The sequence below is a fragment of the Leucoraja erinacea genome, chromosome 20 (genome assembly GCF_028641065.1).
Source record: "Leucoraja erinacea ecotype New England chromosome 20, Leri_hhj_1, whole genome shotgun sequence".
Lineage (NCBI taxonomy): Eukaryota > Metazoa > Chordata > Chondrichthyes > Rajiformes > Rajidae > Leucoraja > Leucoraja erinaceus.
The window spans coordinates 12,907,385-12,924,222 of NC_073396.1; the positions used below are offsets into that span (position 1 = coordinate 12,907,385).

Consider the following 16,838-nt stretch of genomic DNA (forward strand, 5'->3'; position numbering starts at 1 on the left):
CCATCAGGGACATGGCGTAAGTAGACATGAAGTTGCATCAGGGACAGCGTTATGTCACAGGCTGGTGGATGAGAGTGCACCAAATTGGCAGGTTTCCACCCCCAACGCTGTGAGCTGTGTGCTGAATGACAGTTCCATCAAAGATTCAATTGGCAGGGGATCTACCAAGAATAGTAAGCAGCAAGTGGGTCGAATTCTGCATGGCTCATCACTGACACTGCCCGCTGACGGTACATTGGGATAGTGCATTACATTAACAATCTGGGACAGTCAAGGGTGCATTAAATTCTCAGCGAGCTGAAATAAACTGTAGGAAGCCTCGTGAATTCACAGGATTTGGTGGCAGATTGTACAGAGTGTAAAGGGGCTGTCCCACTTGGGCGACCCAAGCTGCGAGTTTAGAAGAGTTTGCCCTGGACTCAAACTCGCAGCACAGTCGACACGAGGTCCTAGGAGGTCGCATGAGTTGGCTGGAACTCTCCTTCATGCTCGAGGGAGGTTCACGCCTACTCGCGGCCTCAGCTAGGTCGCGGAAAAATTTTCAGCATATTGAAAAATATTCTGCGAGTAAAATCTGGTCGGCATGGGTTTCTTCACTCGTAGTGCAGTGGAGTGGGGTCGCTATTTACTTACTGGCAGCCGAGGGCAGCCGTAGGCCATCTCCTTCGCCGACCGGCCATTTTGATTGGCTCATTGAAGTTTCACGATCTAGGAAGACCTACCGGTGGATAAAATGCCCGCTAAACTTTATTAAACTTCTTAAAAGTGTCTCCACTCCTTCTCCCCCCCTTCTGTCTCCCTTCTCTCCTCCCCCCCGCGCTTTCTAAAGGACTTACCGTATTCTGTGGCAGCCATTTACCTTCCTCTTCATCGCGCAGACAGCACTTCTCCGCTGTCCCTGGCCCCCACCTTCACGATTAGATAGTGTGTGTGTGTGTGTGCATAGCCTGTGTATTGTCGTTGTGCGTGTGTGTGTGTGAGTGTGTGTGGGTCGGTCTCGAGGCTTTCCAGGCGAGTGCCCTCGAGCTTGAAGGTCGAAGACACTCTTCTGGACTCGCGGATTAGGTCACCCAAGTGGGACAGGCCCTTAATCAGTTAACATGGTCTCCTCACGTATTATAATGTAGATAGGTCGCTGTCAGGTTATCACTGCCATGTGTTGACAGAGTCCCACCATGGATTGCAGAGAATGTACTGGGATGATTGAGTGGTGTCTACGATTATAATGAGCCAATTGACAAGCTTTCAGTGGGGTGCGGAGAGAGCATTAACTTGACAAGATTCCATCTCGGACTGAGGGAGTATTGAACTGACCAGGTTTGCAGAATACTCTTAATTGGCAAGATCAAAGAGGGAATGGGGGGGTTACCCTCCCCAGCTGTCAATGATTTTGGATAAAATTGACAATTAGCCCTCACGATTTGCAGAATTACTTTAACCCATGGCGTTTCATCACAGGTCGTGGGGAGTGGAGAATTAAATTGGCAGCGACCTGTTACGGATTGTGCAGAGCGTAGAAACTGAGAACTCATCACACAATATGTAGACAATGTACAGTATTAAACACAGTCTTCCAAATCGAGTTGCAAAGAATGCATGAAATATATGGTTATATGGTTATATGGATATGGAATGCATGGGTTATATGGTTATATGGAAATGTTGCCGTGTGCCACAATGAAAGGTTCCACACCTGGAGACCCTCGGATGCTGGAATCTTGAGCAAAAGAGGTTGGAGGAACTCAACAACTCAGACCGCATCTGTGGAGGGAATGGTGTGTTGACGTTTCGTTTTGGGCCCTTCTTCAGATTCCCTACTCCATCAGTCTGAAGAAGAGTCCCACCTGAAATGTCGACTGTCCATTCCCTCCGCTCATGTTGCCTGATACCTGTGCTTTTGCCGATTAGGGGAGTATCTTCAATTGACAGAATCTGGGTACGAATTATAGTGATGGTATTAATCATTAGGTCTCCAGCGCATGTTGTAGAGTGTAGAGATCGCACGGACTTGACAATGCCCGTCGTGAATTACATTAACAGCCGTCCATCGCGGATTGTGCATTGACAGGTTTATTACTGTCATGTGTTACCAAGATACAGCGAGAAACTTTGTTTGCTTGCTCTCCAATCAAATCAGATAATACTACACATAAACACAATCGAGTCATACTCGAGTGAAGAGAAAATACCAGTGTGCAGAACCTAGCTGTTGGTAGGGACCCATCAGGAATTGCAGATACTGTGATAAATTGATTTTTAAAAATCCACCATGGATTACTCCGGATGGATTAAACCACTAGTGGACATTTTAGATAGAGGATTACACCAGACATGTTTCTTTTTTAAAGGATTGTGGCTAGTACATTCAAAGTTTCTCTCAACCCTCCTCCCCTTTTCCAACCCTCTCCTCTGCCCCATCACCTTGTTTCATTCCCCCTCTCCCCACCTGGTTTCATCTATCACCCACATACTTAACCTGAACACACCTGAACCACGCACTTAACTGATCCACGGTCCCCAGCTCTATCCCCTGATGGGTTCATCCACCCATCATCCCTCCTTATTTAGGTCTACTGCACCTTTCTTATCCGATGCTAGTAGCTGCAGCTCTTTGTGTCTCCACTTGTCACCTTCCAGTCTATACCTCTACCCTCTGATTCCCCCACCGGCTCCTCACTCTCTCCTTATCCATTGTAGCGGCAGATGTTTACATCGTTCAAGAAATTACTCCCTCTAGCCGCTAAGTGGACTACATGGTTAAGGAGAATGTCGTTATACGCGTGCGAGCTTTCCGACGGGGACCTTCACAGCTTCTTCACAGATAAATCTTCATTGCACAGTCTTTTGATTAATATATCCTTTATTGTTGACGAAAAAACAATAAGGTACATCCAAACTTCTTCTGACTCATACACTATAATCTTCATCGAACTCCAGCATATTGCTTTAAAGGTTAGAAAACTCCTTGTGTCTCCGTTATGCTTCGCATGGTCAAAGGGTATGCCTTCCCCATGCTGATCCAAAACTAAACTAAAAACTAAGCTTCTGCACCAGAAACGTACTCCAAACATGCCTTAAAATACATCATAAATCTCATCCACAATATAACGGGCAGTCTAAAATCTAAAGACACATGCCATCATTAATGACACACAAAACAAGCCAAATGGCCACTACATCCATTTCTACCTATCATCCATCAACTGCTTTTCCACAACTCCATCCCTCCCTTCCCTCCCCCACCTGGCTCCATCTACCCATCATTTCTCTCCCCACCCAGCTCCAGTCCATGACAATCCTCCTCGCCCACACCTCTTTATACTGGTTATCTCCCTTCTACACGCTCAGTCCTGCTGCAGGATCTCAACCCAAAATGTTGACCATCCCTTTGACTCCACAGATGCTGTTGACCTGTTCTTCCAGCATCTATTTTGCTCCAGGTTATCTTATCTGCAGTCTCTTGTGTGCCCATTGAACTGATATTGGCCACGTATTAAATTTAGCGTAGCTATCACATTGACAAAGCACTGCTGCAGAATCTATTAAACTGACAGTGTCTTATCACAGTGTATCAATACTGCATTGACCATCTGTATTCCATCAGACAATGAGTGAATTATTAAACTTAAAAGTTCCATTATTGAATCTAGAGAGTACTAATTTGTCACACTGAATTCTAGAGAGGTTATTAAACCATCTGCATCCTTTTGCTGAATCTAGAAAACATTTTACCTGACAAGCTCCTGTTATGGAATCAATTACAGGGTCCCATTTCAGAATGTAAAGATTGTATTAAATTGCCCAGCTGCTTGTGTGGCTTCAACTAAAAATGTGTTCCTCAAGGTTACGGAGGATGTACCCAAAGTGGTTACATAGTTACACAGTAGCAGCAGGGTCCTTGGAGAAATGTTCTGGGCTTCTGGTAGGTCGTTGGTCTGTGGACTCCATGTTAAAAGAGATGAGATGCACCATACTCTGCGGGCCATTCTGTACTTCGTTAAGCAAGCTTGGCTGGTAATCGTTCAGGAGTTTCAGGCACATCACCACTGAGTTAGGATGTTGAGTAGGACGGTTCCAATTGCTTTGCTGCAGGGGCTGAGCGCTGGTCATAAACTGAGCGGGAGGCCCAATGTTGTGCCACTAGTGGGTCACTTTAGCACCAAAATTCAGAAGAAACTCATTGCATGAGGTGGCACTACACTGTACTGCACTGAGTCTTAGTTGCAAATCCAGCTGAGGTGGGCAGTCTAAGTCACTAATAGGTATTTGTACCAAGTTTGCATCTCCTTGTTTCAAACCTCACAGGGACACTCGGCCATTGAGCATCTTCCAAGTGGCATGTAGCAACAACATATATTTTTCCTTCAGGAGTCAGCCTTCTGGACACATAACTCCCATTGGCAAATGATAACTGTACATCTCTGAGCATGTTGATGGTCTTTTCCCGGGACATTTGCACAGTCTGGGACATGGGTACCTCCCCATCCAATGGCCTATCCCCATCCAATGCCTCGCCCTCCTCATCTTAATCTCTGTTTGCGTTCTCAATAGAGAAGCAGAGACTCAGTGCTTCGTCTTGCAATGAGTTTCTTCTGAATCTTGATGCCAAAGTGACCAAACAGTGGCTCAGCATCAAGGTCCGTGACACTGGCAGCCTGGGTGGCCAGCTTTGGGGATGGGCCTTATGGAAGAGAAACATGCCACGTGACCAGTTGTTGACGTTTCCAGCAGCCCTATCAATCTGGGCTTCCTGGGGGTATTAAGAGTGTGGGATGATCCCATCGGAGCTGATTTCCACAGGGTACATTAGATCCAGGACCTGAAAACCAGGAGCCGGTCCCACAGTGTGAATCATCCCCGAGAAATATCCTATTCCCCATGAAAGGGATTCCTGTATGGGTTGTTCCACCTCTCTTCCCCGTTCTGGTCTGTCATCCATGGCTGTCCGCTCTGCCATTTGTCCACAAGGGGGAGTCTGTGTTGGTGTCCCTCCCACTTTATATTGTGGGCCCAGAGGTAGAGCATCAATCCGTGGTCCATTTCCTCCACAGATGCTGCCTGACTCACTGTCCTCCAGCACTTTGCGTTTTGCTCAAGATTCCAGCATCTGAAGTTCCTTGTGTCTCTGACACAGTTAGTAGCTGGTCCGTGGACACCCAGGTCACCAGTCACATCTACTGCATTGACAATCCATGTCCCATGTAAGGTTTCACGGAACATGTAAGGTTTCAGCCCCAATTTTAATCCTCGAAGGAGCTGCTCCTTGCATTGTGGCCCCACGCTCCTGATCTCTGGTTACCCAGAGCAGATACAAGTAGAGTGCATGAGGAAGGGGGGGTCAGAGAGTTAGAGAACATCTCGCCAGCTTGCTCATGGACCATTCTCGGGCAGTGGCTGTTGACCATCCAAGCCAACAGTCCGCTTTCGCTGGAGGTGACATTCCTGCTCAAGTGACTCTTGAGAAAGGAGCTATGAAGGGCCTTCCTGGACTTTTGCTACCTCAGGGACTGCAGGCAGTGCACCCTGGACAAAGGGGGTGATATTTGAATCTAAGTTTTTATTTGACTTTGCAAATAAACTCAATTTTAAGCCAAAAGAAAGGGAAAGCGACATAAAGCACTCAGAATAGAGGCCTGAAAAACTGTATATTAAGCCTATAGAATCCTGCAACAGAATGTAGAGAGTGCATTACATTGACATGGTCATATTACTGTGTCCTGACAGCGCATTAAACCTTTAGGGTCCTATCGTTGAATCTAGAGGATATTTTAAATCGGACTCTAACGTCCTTACATTGTGTAAATAAGGATTGACTGCGGTAGACAAGGAAGAGATTAGGATTGTGATTATTGCTTAGAATGGAAAGGAGAGACAGACAGACAGACAGACAGACAGACAGACAGACAGACAGACAGACAGACAGACGGTTGGCCAGTCGGTCGGTCAGTCGTGAATGCCATTGATTTCATCTTCCATTCTGTTATGTCACCAGGTTACTGTTATTACAAACTGAGGGAGCAGATGGAAGTGGAGCATTCCAAATGCTTGAAGATCTGCAAACAACCCTGCAAGTGAGTACTGTCAATACTGTCCAGAAAGGCCATTTGGGCCTAGATTCCATACTAGATTGCATCACGCCCCGCTTCGGTCACTGTTGCTGAAGCCTAGTCCAGTCACCAGTCACATTGCATGTGAACTGTTACCCTATCCCCACAGTTGGTGACATTCAAATGCTCAGACAAGATCTATTATAAAAAAGGCGCCGTTCAAAATGCTTGCGGGGGTGGACAGGGCAAGATGGTCACCATGGTCATCCACCAAGAGGTCACCTGCTCAATGTGACCATTGGACTCTTTCACCAGGGGAACATGTGATAGAGTTACATGAATGGAGAAAGCAAAAGGGATGTCAGAGTTGGAGACCAACTTCCCTCTGCACAATTCTAAAGGTCCAAGGGAACTGTGTTACACATGCACATTGGGCCTGATTTAATTAACAATAACTATTACAAGTACCCCTTGTTGTGATCACTCCAGATCTCAAGGCAGTGTGTGTACCACTGTTACCAAGTCATATATATTATCAAGCTCTCAGATTCCACCCATAAGCCAGCTAATCTCAGTCAGGTGGCAGCACAGGTACAACAGTTAGCTTCAGTACCATTACACTGGAAAGAGAGGCCAGTGTCATTAACATACAATGTATGCTGGCATAATGGTGGAGGCACAGTAGCAGGAAGAGGGTGGAAGAGGGCAAAGAAATGGAGGGGGCTGAGCAATACGTAGACCTAGTCATTTAAGACAAAGAAGGTTTAAGTCAATGGAGGGTGGAGCAATGGTGTATGTGCAATATACAGACCTAGTTGCTTCAGGGATGAGACAACATAGGTTTAGGTGCACTGGAGGGAGAGGCAATAACAGGTTAAAACAATTAAGGATTCTTGGAATAGAAAGTAAAGCAAAGGAAGGAGAGGAACGTGGGCAATGAATAGTCCTAGACTATTGAAAGAGGACAATGAAGGGGATCAGCCAACTGAGGGGTGAGCCAAGGGATAGGTGAATTTATAGAATGTTGGGCAATGAAGGTGCGGGAGATAGGGCAACTGATGGTGAGATGATGCCGAGTGGATGAATAATGCAAGGCAATAGAAGGTGAAACATTGGAGAGTGAGGTACAGCGGGATCTTACGTATGGAATGATAAAGTATTAAACGGAGTATGAATCAATGGAAGGTGAAGTTTTGAGTGAGTGAGACTATAAAATGCAATACAGTGAAAGATGAAGCAAAGAAGGGTGAGGCAATGCTAGGTGAAGGATTGGAAGTTGATGCCTTGCAGGGGAGGCACTGAAGATGGAGGTAATGTGGGGCCAAGCATTGAATCGTTAAGGCAATAGATGATGACACATCAAGGCCATGGAGGGTGAATACTAGAGGATAAAAAGTAGAGGTTCACTTGTGAAGAAAGGTTCTGACGCCAATATATTTTGAGGATGTTTACGTAAGTTTGGAGAAGATAATTAAAAAAGTGGATGAAGAATTGGGTCAAATTACATCAAAGGTTCAAAAGTTCTTTATTGGTCACATACACCAATTGGTGTAGTGAAATGCAGATTGCCATTGCAGCGCATTCAAAAGAATACAACATAACAATAATAAAGAAATGTAAACATAAAAACATCCCCCCACAATGGTTCCCCATTATGAGGGAAGGCACAAAGTCCAATTCCCATCCCCATGTCCACCCATAGTCGGGCCTATTGAGGCCTCCGCAGTCGCCTTTACGGTGGCCTGGTTGTTGTTAAAAAAAACAAACAGAGAAAGGAGCAAATTAGGGAGGGGAAAGTAATTGTCTGGGGGAATGTTGAGAGAGATGGGGGGAAATAGAAAGAGAAGAGATAACTGGAGAGAAAGAGAGGGAGAGAAAGTGGAGAGAGATATGGGGAATGAGAGAGAAAGAAGGGGAGAGACTTGGAGGTGGACAGGGAGAGGTGGAATAAAAAATAGCGAAAATGAAGGAGGGGAGAGATTGTAAGGCGATAAAAGGAATATGAATGAGCCATAGAGAGGGCAGACAGACAACAGACAACAAACAAACTGTAGGTCCCGCCTGTGGGTTGAGCAGCAGCAGTAGTGGGAAAGACTTTGTTGAAGATTTCAGATTGAGACACTTCATCAGTATTCCTCCAACAATTCAAGAGAGTTTATTGTCATGTGTCCCTGATAGGACAATGAAATTCTTGCTTTGCTTCAGCACAACAGAACATAGTAGGCGTTACAGTTTGTATTTTGCATCAAATTCCAGCATCTGCTGTATCTTGTGCACCCGGGAGAAATGATTAAGGTGAAGAGCGTAAGAGAGGAGTTGAAATCAGTGATGGTCTATGAAGTGTAAACTAACTCACAACTTCTTTCCCTACAGTGAGACCCAGTATAAACTGACCATCTCTATGGCAGATTGGCCATCGGAATCTGCAGAGGTAGGCCCAAGTACTTACTCCATCTTAAAGAGTATCTTCCCCATTGCCTTAGTTTGTACCAGGACTGAGGAACAAGAGTGTCCAGAATTCATCCCCCTGCTGCCCATGCTGATACAACTGGGGAACCACTGCCCTCATTTGAGATGCATCGGAGTTAACTGGCTGGTCAGGGGGAAAGTGTCTCATTACTCACTGTCCACATTAACATTGCTCACTGGGGAAAGATTCCCAGAGTGATGGCTGAACACTGAGTGGTTTTAAGGAGTTTGTCGTAACTCTGCAACTTCACGTGAAGTAGGGAAGATTCTTTATATTCGTATAAAATTACCATTAAGACGGAAGTGCTGAGTAGAAGATGCCCCTGTACACAGAGAAACAACAAGCACATTATTCCCTGCAAACATATCAGGAAGAAAGCATTGGGTCATAGCTTTAGACTTTAGAGATACAGCACAGAAATAGGTCCTTCCGCCCACCAAGTCCACACCGACCATCGATCACATGTTCACATTAGTTCTCTGCTATCCCACTTTCTCACACACTAGGGGAAATTTACAGTGGCCAAATAACCTACAAACCTGCACACCTTTGATATGTGGGCGGAAACCGGAGCACCTGGGGGAACCCACGCGGTCACAGGTAGAATGCAAACTCCACGCAGACAGTACCAGAGATCAGGATCAAACCCAGGTTTGAACATGTCCCTAGATTTCCTTCCCTTCCCTAACGGAAGGGTATCAGCATTGGATTGAAGGTGGAACCTGACCCCGAGCAGTCTCTTGTACAGCGCAAGAGAAAAAACATTTTCTGAAGGTCAGAGGAAGCAGAAAGTACAGCAATGTTTCCCATTAAAAGCAGGTTAATTTCTTCAGATAAGAATGCAGCGAGTAAAGGATTATGTACACACAATCATTATCAGTCCCTTAAAGTAACTCAATCATCAAGGTTAATTGGTAGGAGGTTTACCCAGTCACCTCGACTCTGCAGAAACACTCTGGCTGGCTGTAACACTGTCACAGTACAGAGCTAAGGAATTTCAGTCCAATGCTTTACGGATATTTCCATAAGACTAATGATATAACATGACTGATGAATAAGGGAACACTATTTATATTATACGGTGACTCATTTGGGTGTCACGCTGGTGTAGCAGGCAGTACTGCTGCCTCGCAGATCGGGACACCCAATTATCTCATGACCTCAGGTGCTGTCTAAGTAGAATTTTCACATTTTCTTAGTGAACATGTGGGTTTTCAAGGGTGCTGTAGTTTCCCCCACATCCCAGACATATTAGTTGCTAAGTTAATTGGCTACTGTTAACTGTTCTGAGTGCGTAGGCCGGTCATGGAAGAAAAAATTGGCATGTGAACGAGAATAGGTTGCAGGGGTATAATCGGGGGAATGGGATTTAAGGGATTGTCTGTAGAGTCGTTGTGGACTCAATGATCCAAATGTCGTCCTTCAATGCCACAACAAATTATGAAATATTTATTCTGAAAAGCCGATAATAATTGTGACTGAGTTTATTTCTCAATCTGAATTTCAGAATTGGATTTACTCCATCTTATCTTACGAGAGGGATTTCTCAACTGTTTCCGTAAACAGGTGAGTTTATGGTTGGCTGAAGTCTCTTCTCTGAAACAATCAGAGAAGGTTTAATTCCTGTGTTTAAGAGGGAACTGCAGATGCTGGAGAATCGAAGGTTACACAAAAAAGCTGGAGAAACTCAGCGGGTGCAGCAGCATCTATGGAGCGAAGGAAATAGGCAACGTTTCGGCCCGAAACGTTGCCTATTTCCTTCGCTCCATAGATGCTGCTGCACCCGCTGAGTTTCTCCAGCTTTTTTGTGTAAGGTTTAATTCCTTGATGGGAGGCACAGTAGCACGGCGGGAGAGTTGCTGTCTCACAGCGCCAGAGACCAGGGTTCGATTCTGACTACGGATGCCGTCGGCACGGAGTTTGTACGTTCTTCCTGTGACCACGTGGGCTTTCTCCGTGTGCTCCAGGTTCATCCCACACTCCAAAGATATACAGGTTTGTAGGTTTATTGGCTTTGGTAAAGATTGCGAACTGTCCCTAGTGTGTAGGATAGTGCTCGTGTACAGGGATCACTGGTCGGCACGGACTCGCTGGGCCGAAGGGCCTGTTTCCCCCGCTGTACCTCTAAACTAAAACAAAACTAAAAGTTGGAGGAAACTTTGATCCTTACAATGCTTAGTACCCTCTGTTTCAAGAGGCACATTGGAGCAATGCAGCATCCAACTCACATCTCACTGTCACAAATTAGGGGAGCACTTCTCATGTGACAACTATGGCCCTACGGTGTTTAATTGGAGTATTATGAGAAAGAAAATTGAGGGCCTAGAAAGAATAAGCATTGAAGGTGGAGCAAAGACCTAAATGACATGTTTACAATCTTGAAATAATCGACAGAATCCTCACCTGCTCTGCCGATTACATAATGTCTCCATAGTATGGCACTAATGGGTTTTAGATGGCGCCGTACTTATTGGACTAGTATAGGGCGGCATATAGTATAGCTGCGCAGCGGTAGAGTTGCTGCTTCACAGCGCCAGAGACCCGGGTTCGATCTTGACTACGGGTGCTGTACGCATGGAGTTTGTATGTTTTCTCCATGATCACGTGGGTTTTCTCTGGCTGTTCCAACACACTCCAAAGACGTGTAGGTTTGTAGGTTAATTGGCTTCTGTAAATTGCCCCTAGTGCGTAGGATAGAACTAGTGTACGGGTGATCGCAGTCAGTGCAGACTCGGTGGGCTAAAGGGCCTGTGTCCACGCTGTATCTCTATCTAAACGATACTCACCTAAACTATTGGGGCTATTAATGAATTGGTTTATTGTTTATTCTATATTATCTACGTCTATTGTGTTGTGCCGTCTCAAGTGCGAATTTCATTGTTCCGTTGTTGGTGCATAAACACTTTTGACTCTCTTGCCTGTTGGGAAGGTCAATGAGGAGAAGCGGTTTCTCTCAGGAGAAGAGTTTGGAACGAGAAGGTGTTTGATTGAACTTTAGATTATGGGGATATTGCAAAGGCATGCTGGGCAAGGAGATAGGTAACAAACATAACCATAAGCATAAGGCAGTTTGGACATGACGATAAAACGCATCAGGAAGAGCATTTATAACCATGATCCAAATTGTTTCTTACAGACCAAGCATCCTGACATTAAACCTGTATTTCCAAGAGATTAATTTCAGGACAATACAAGAGGATCCAGCTTTGACGGTAGGTTTGCATAGTAAATATCATGCTATTTAATGTGTTGAAGAAGGAACTGCAGATGCTGGAAAATCGAAGGTACACAAAAATGCTGGAGAAACTCAGCAGGTGCAGCAGCATCTATGGAGCAAAGGAAATAGGCAATGTTTTGGGCCGAAAAACGTCCCTCTTGGTTCTACACAGCTTATGTGTAACATATAGTCTACCTTTCAAAGGAAATAGGCAATGTTTTGGGCCGAAACCTTTCGGTTTCGGCCCGAAACATTGCCTATTTCCTTTGCTCCATAGATGCTGCTGCACCCGCTGAGTTTCTCCAGCATTTCTGTGTACCTTCATGCTATTTAATGTTCGTATTACCTGTTATGATGAGGTTGTAGACTATATGTTACACGTAAGGTGTGCAGAACCAAGAGGGACGTCCTTTCCACCCAGACTTCGAAGGATATCTATTTATGGGGTAGAATCCATGAGAGGGAACATGGTTCGGAGATTGTGAAAGGAATTTCGTTGGGTGTGGGTAGGGTCCATGTGTGGATTTTGCAATCTAAGAAAACGCTTCTCCTAATTCCAGATCGACTGGCTTCCCTCCAATCTGGGCGGACAGTTTGGGTTCTGGATGGGCGGCTCGGTCCTGTGCATCATTGAGCTGGTGGAGATCATGATCGACTGCCTGTGGATCACGGTCATCAAGGGGGTGAAGTGGTGTTCGGAGCGTAGGTCCCGCCGAGCGCGGGGGCACCTTTCCCACCCGCCGCCAACCGTGAGCCAGGCGGTCGAGGAGCAGGTGAACGATGGGTTCCAGCCGGAGCAGGAAGAAAACCGCGTGGAAAGGCCATGCGCCCAGGCTGTGCCAGGTACCCCACCTCCACAGTACGACTCTCTCCGCATCCTTGCAATCAACCAACATGTCAACGATTGGGACTGAGCCGCTAGCGACCGATGTTTGACCCACGTTCCATAGACGTTTGTAATGGATTTCAAATGGGGGCAGAAACACTTGCTTGAACCGGGGTGGCATAATAGTGCTGTCTCTGCAGACAGTCATACCAGCTACATCAGTTAAGAACATAATTTGCATCTTTCAAGATGCCTTAAATCTCTTCAGAGGGAATGGTATTTATTCACCTATTGCGGGAAACACAACGACTGATTTGCCAAGGGTACACACTCACAAATCAGCACCCCAATATCCAAGCAGATAGTCCTTTGCATTGAGGTCCAACTCAAATACAACTATGCTACGGACAGGTGCTGCTGAGAAGATTGAAACTGTAAATGGGCTTTTTCACGGGGCGACTTGACGCAAGATGTGACCAGAGTGAAGTGGTCGTGGTCTAGCACGATATCACATGATATAACGGGGGGAGTAGACAAAGAGTTCCCACGGTACTCGGCATTTCTGTTATTTGTGCGAGTGACTTGTCCGTCTCCTGAGCTTTCCCGTTAAATCTTGAATGACATTGTAAACTGTCAAGTGCAATTAAATCATCACGTGGCACAAATGATGCCATAATTTATTTTATGGCACTTAGAGACATGATTCCAACCTCAAACACAGAGGGTGTAAAAGCTGTCTGCGACTTTTTTACTTTGCAGCTGCAGGGCAGACAGACAGACTTATAAGATAAGTTTAAGTTAACTGCAAAAACAGCACTTTTACATCTAGAGCATTGTATGTTTTTAAATCTTGGATAACATTAAATGGTTCTCCTGTTGATGAACTGATATATCGTTATATATACTCACATGAGCACCCGGGATACTCCGCAGCCTTCGTCTCCAGCAGGTTCCGTTTTCTCTCCCTGTTTCTATAATCCTCTCTGGATTTATCGTAGAGAATCTCGTTAAATTGGTACCATTCTACAAGTTCCCCCTCTTGTTCCCTGGAGACGTTATATGGCCTTACCTTCTGCCATCTTCCCTTTACATAAGCGTCTGTAGAGGCTATTCCTACAACAGCTACTGGGGAGGCAATCTGAAATCCACCTTGCTCACCCTCTCCCTGCTCCAAGGAGCCCACAGGCAGTGTTATCTGTGGCATCTCCTGTTGCCTCTCCACCTGTCTCTTGCTGCGTCTCCTCCTCATTCTCCTGCATGGCAAAAACCTTTCTGACATGCTTTACCCCCTTTCTTTGAGCTTTTCTGGGAGCCATCTCTGCAAGTGTTCCTGTTAAAAAGATTCTCCAACAATGACAATGAGGTGGGACGTCCTCGATGGACACATGTTCCATTGGCGACATTGAGAACACCTTTTTTACTCACCTTCTGTCCCCTCTGTCCAGCTTCCGGGTTTACCGTTCGCAGGAGTTCCCACGGTAAACGCAAGAGTTACTACGGATATCGCACTGGCCACTACGTTCATAAAATGTTGCAATGCTCAACCACAAGTGTACAAGTCACTCTTGGAGAAATTCAAGCTTGCTTGAATTTTCTCCCGAGTACCCAAGTTACACGATTACCTGCCGTTATCGCCACGGTGGTCCACGAATGCCATACTGTTATCGCACGAGGTTCCCACGATGTTAAACTCTTGGTTACCTCTTGCGTCAAGTCGCCCCGTGAAAAAGGGGTTTAATAGTTAGTCACAGGCACACAGAAAACTATGAGAAACTAAGCATCTAATGTTCTACAATATGGGTTTCAATGAAATTACTTGCGCTATGAAATAAAAATATATTTATTTTTTGAAAATGTTTTCTTTGAAAGATAGAAATAAATTTATGACATGGAGATACAAGACTGGCAGATGCTGGAATCTCAAGTGAAAAAGTGTACTCAGTGGGTCAGGCAGCATCTATGGAGTTAAATAGACAGATGACGTTTCAGATTGGGACCCTTCTTCAGACGTGGAGAGGAGATAGCTGGTGGATGAGGTGAGGGAAGGGAGTGGTGCAAGAGCATTCAAGTGATAGGTGGATAGAGGTGAAGGGGTTTAGTTGGCAGATGAGTCAGGTGGGAGAGAGATGATTCATCTGCTACTCAACCCTTCCTCACCTGTGTCACCCTATCACTTGGTTTCTAGTGCCCCACCCCTTCTCCTCCACTCTTTCAGCTAGCTATCTGCCCTGTACAGACAACCCACCCTATCAATATCTCTCATAATTTCATTATACTTTTATCAAGTCTCCCTTCAACCTCCGGCAATCCAAGTTTGAAATACTCTAATCTCAAGGCATCATTTTGGTAAACCTCCTCTGCACCCACATCCTTCAAAGCCTCCACATCCTTCCGGTGATGGGGAAACCAGAATTGCACGCAATACACCAAATCTAGACTCGCCAATGTCCGATAAACATGCATCATTATTTCCTGATTTTTAAACGCAATGTCCCATTAAATGAAGGCAAGCATACCATATGCCTTCTTTACCAATCTAACTACATTCACGGAGTTATGGACATGGACCTCCAGGTCCCTCTGTGCATCAATGCTGTTAAGGGCTTTGCCATTAATTGGAGATTTTCCAGTTCCTGTGGAGCTCGCTGGTCACAGACCTTCAGCCTAAATATTGTATTCCACCACTACCCTCTATCAGGAAAACAGTTCTGAATCCAAACAACCAAGTCACTGTTAATTCCATGCATCCTAATATTCAAGGTCAGTTTACCATGGGGGTCTTTATCAAATGCCTTACTAAAATTAATTGGATCCAGCACCCTACACCGATCAATCATCTTCGTTACGTCCTCAACAACCTTGATCATGTTAGTGAGATACAATCTGCCGTGCACAAAGCCATACCGATTGTCTCTAATTAACCCATTCTCATCCAAATAGGAGTACATCCTATCCTGAAGAATCTTCTACTATAGCCAAACATGAGGCCCATCAGTATATAGAAACATAGAAACATAGAAATTAGGTGCAGGAGTAGGCCATTCGGCCCTTCGAGCCTGCACCGCCATTCAATATGATCATGGCTGATCATCCAACTCAGTATCCCGTACCTGCCTTCTCTCCATACCCCCTGATCCCCTTAGCCACAAGGGCCACATCTAACTCCCTCTTAAATATAGCCAATGAACTGGCCTCAACTACCCTCTGTGGCAGAGAGTTCCAGATATTCACCACTCTCTGTGTGAAAAAAGTTCTTCTCATCTCGGTTTTAAAGGATTTCCCCTTTATCCTTAAGCTGTGACCCCTTGTCCTGGACTTCCCTAACATCGGGAACAATCTTCCTGCATCTAGCCTGTCCAACCCCTTAAGAATTTTGTAAGTTTCTATAAGATCCCCTCTCAATCTTCTAAATTCTAGAGAGTATTCTAGATAGTTTCCTAGATTCTCTCTACTTCCCTTCTTGAACAAAAAACATGCCATGCTATGAATGAAACATAATTAGAACATTTTAAAATAAAATCTACAGATGCGGGAACCAAAAATAAAAATTAAAACAAAAATGAACGGAGCATTCAGCAGGTTTTAGGCGGCATCCGTGGAATGAGAAACATGGTTAATGTTTTAGATTTGAGGTCCCTCATCAGAGCTGGGGCGGTGAGGACACAAGTTTGAAGTTTTCGTTTTTGGTGGTGGGGTATGGAAAGGCACACTGACAAAGTAAAGCCAGGATGCCTAGGTGGTTTTACTGTTTATGGAGCCCTCCACTTCACAAATTAATAAGAGAGGTGGGAGAGAGGGAAGGCAAACAATCTGGGATTTAAAAGCTGTGAAGTGTAAGTCAGAACTGTTGCAGAGAACCGAGGACAAAAGGAAAATACTGGACAAGTCCAGCTAATCCGACATTGACGGTGGAGAAAAAGAGTTAATATTGCAAATGGATAATCTTTCAGCAGAACTGACCCATTCTGATACAAATAGAAAATGCAATCTAAAAAATGTATAATATCCATTACAAGTCGAGACTCCCACAGCTATCTTGACGATACCTCCACCCACCCCGATATTCTCAAGGACACAAGGAACTGCAGATGCTGGGATGTTGAGTAAAGTATAACGTGCTGGGGACAGACTTTGCAAGGTCTCCATTCCACTCTCCATTCTAGCTGCTTTGATGAAGAGTTTCCCCCAAGTGCCTCCAAGATACAATTCCTTTTTCCTCAGTTGCACGGTGGCGCAGCAGTAGAGTTGCTGCCCGACAGCACCAGAGACCCAGGTTCA

General features: G+C 45.2%; 1 protein-coding gene across 5 annotated transcripts in view; it reads left to right on the forward strand.

Moving 5' to 3' along the window:
• The window catches only part of LOC129706796 (amiloride-sensitive sodium channel subunit beta-like), a 28,521-nt gene extending 14,102 nt beyond the window's left edge, over positions 1-14,419 (forward strand). For all 5 annotated transcript variants that reach the window (XM_055651290.1, XM_055651292.1, XM_055651293.1 and 2 more), the window contains 5 exons: positions 5,993-6,071; positions 8,421-8,478; positions 10,025-10,083; positions 11,654-11,729; positions 12,295-14,419. In XM_055651290.1, coding sequence (XP_055507265.1) covers positions 5,993-6,071; positions 8,421-8,478; positions 10,025-10,083; positions 11,654-11,729; positions 12,295-12,648 — 626 coding nt within the window. In that variant the 3' untranslated portion in view covers positions 12,649-14,419. The remainder of the gene's footprint in view (positions 1-5,992; positions 6,072-8,420; positions 8,479-10,024; positions 10,084-11,653; positions 11,730-12,294) is intronic.
• The last annotated feature ends 2,419 nt before the right edge of the window (positions 14,420-16,838 follow it).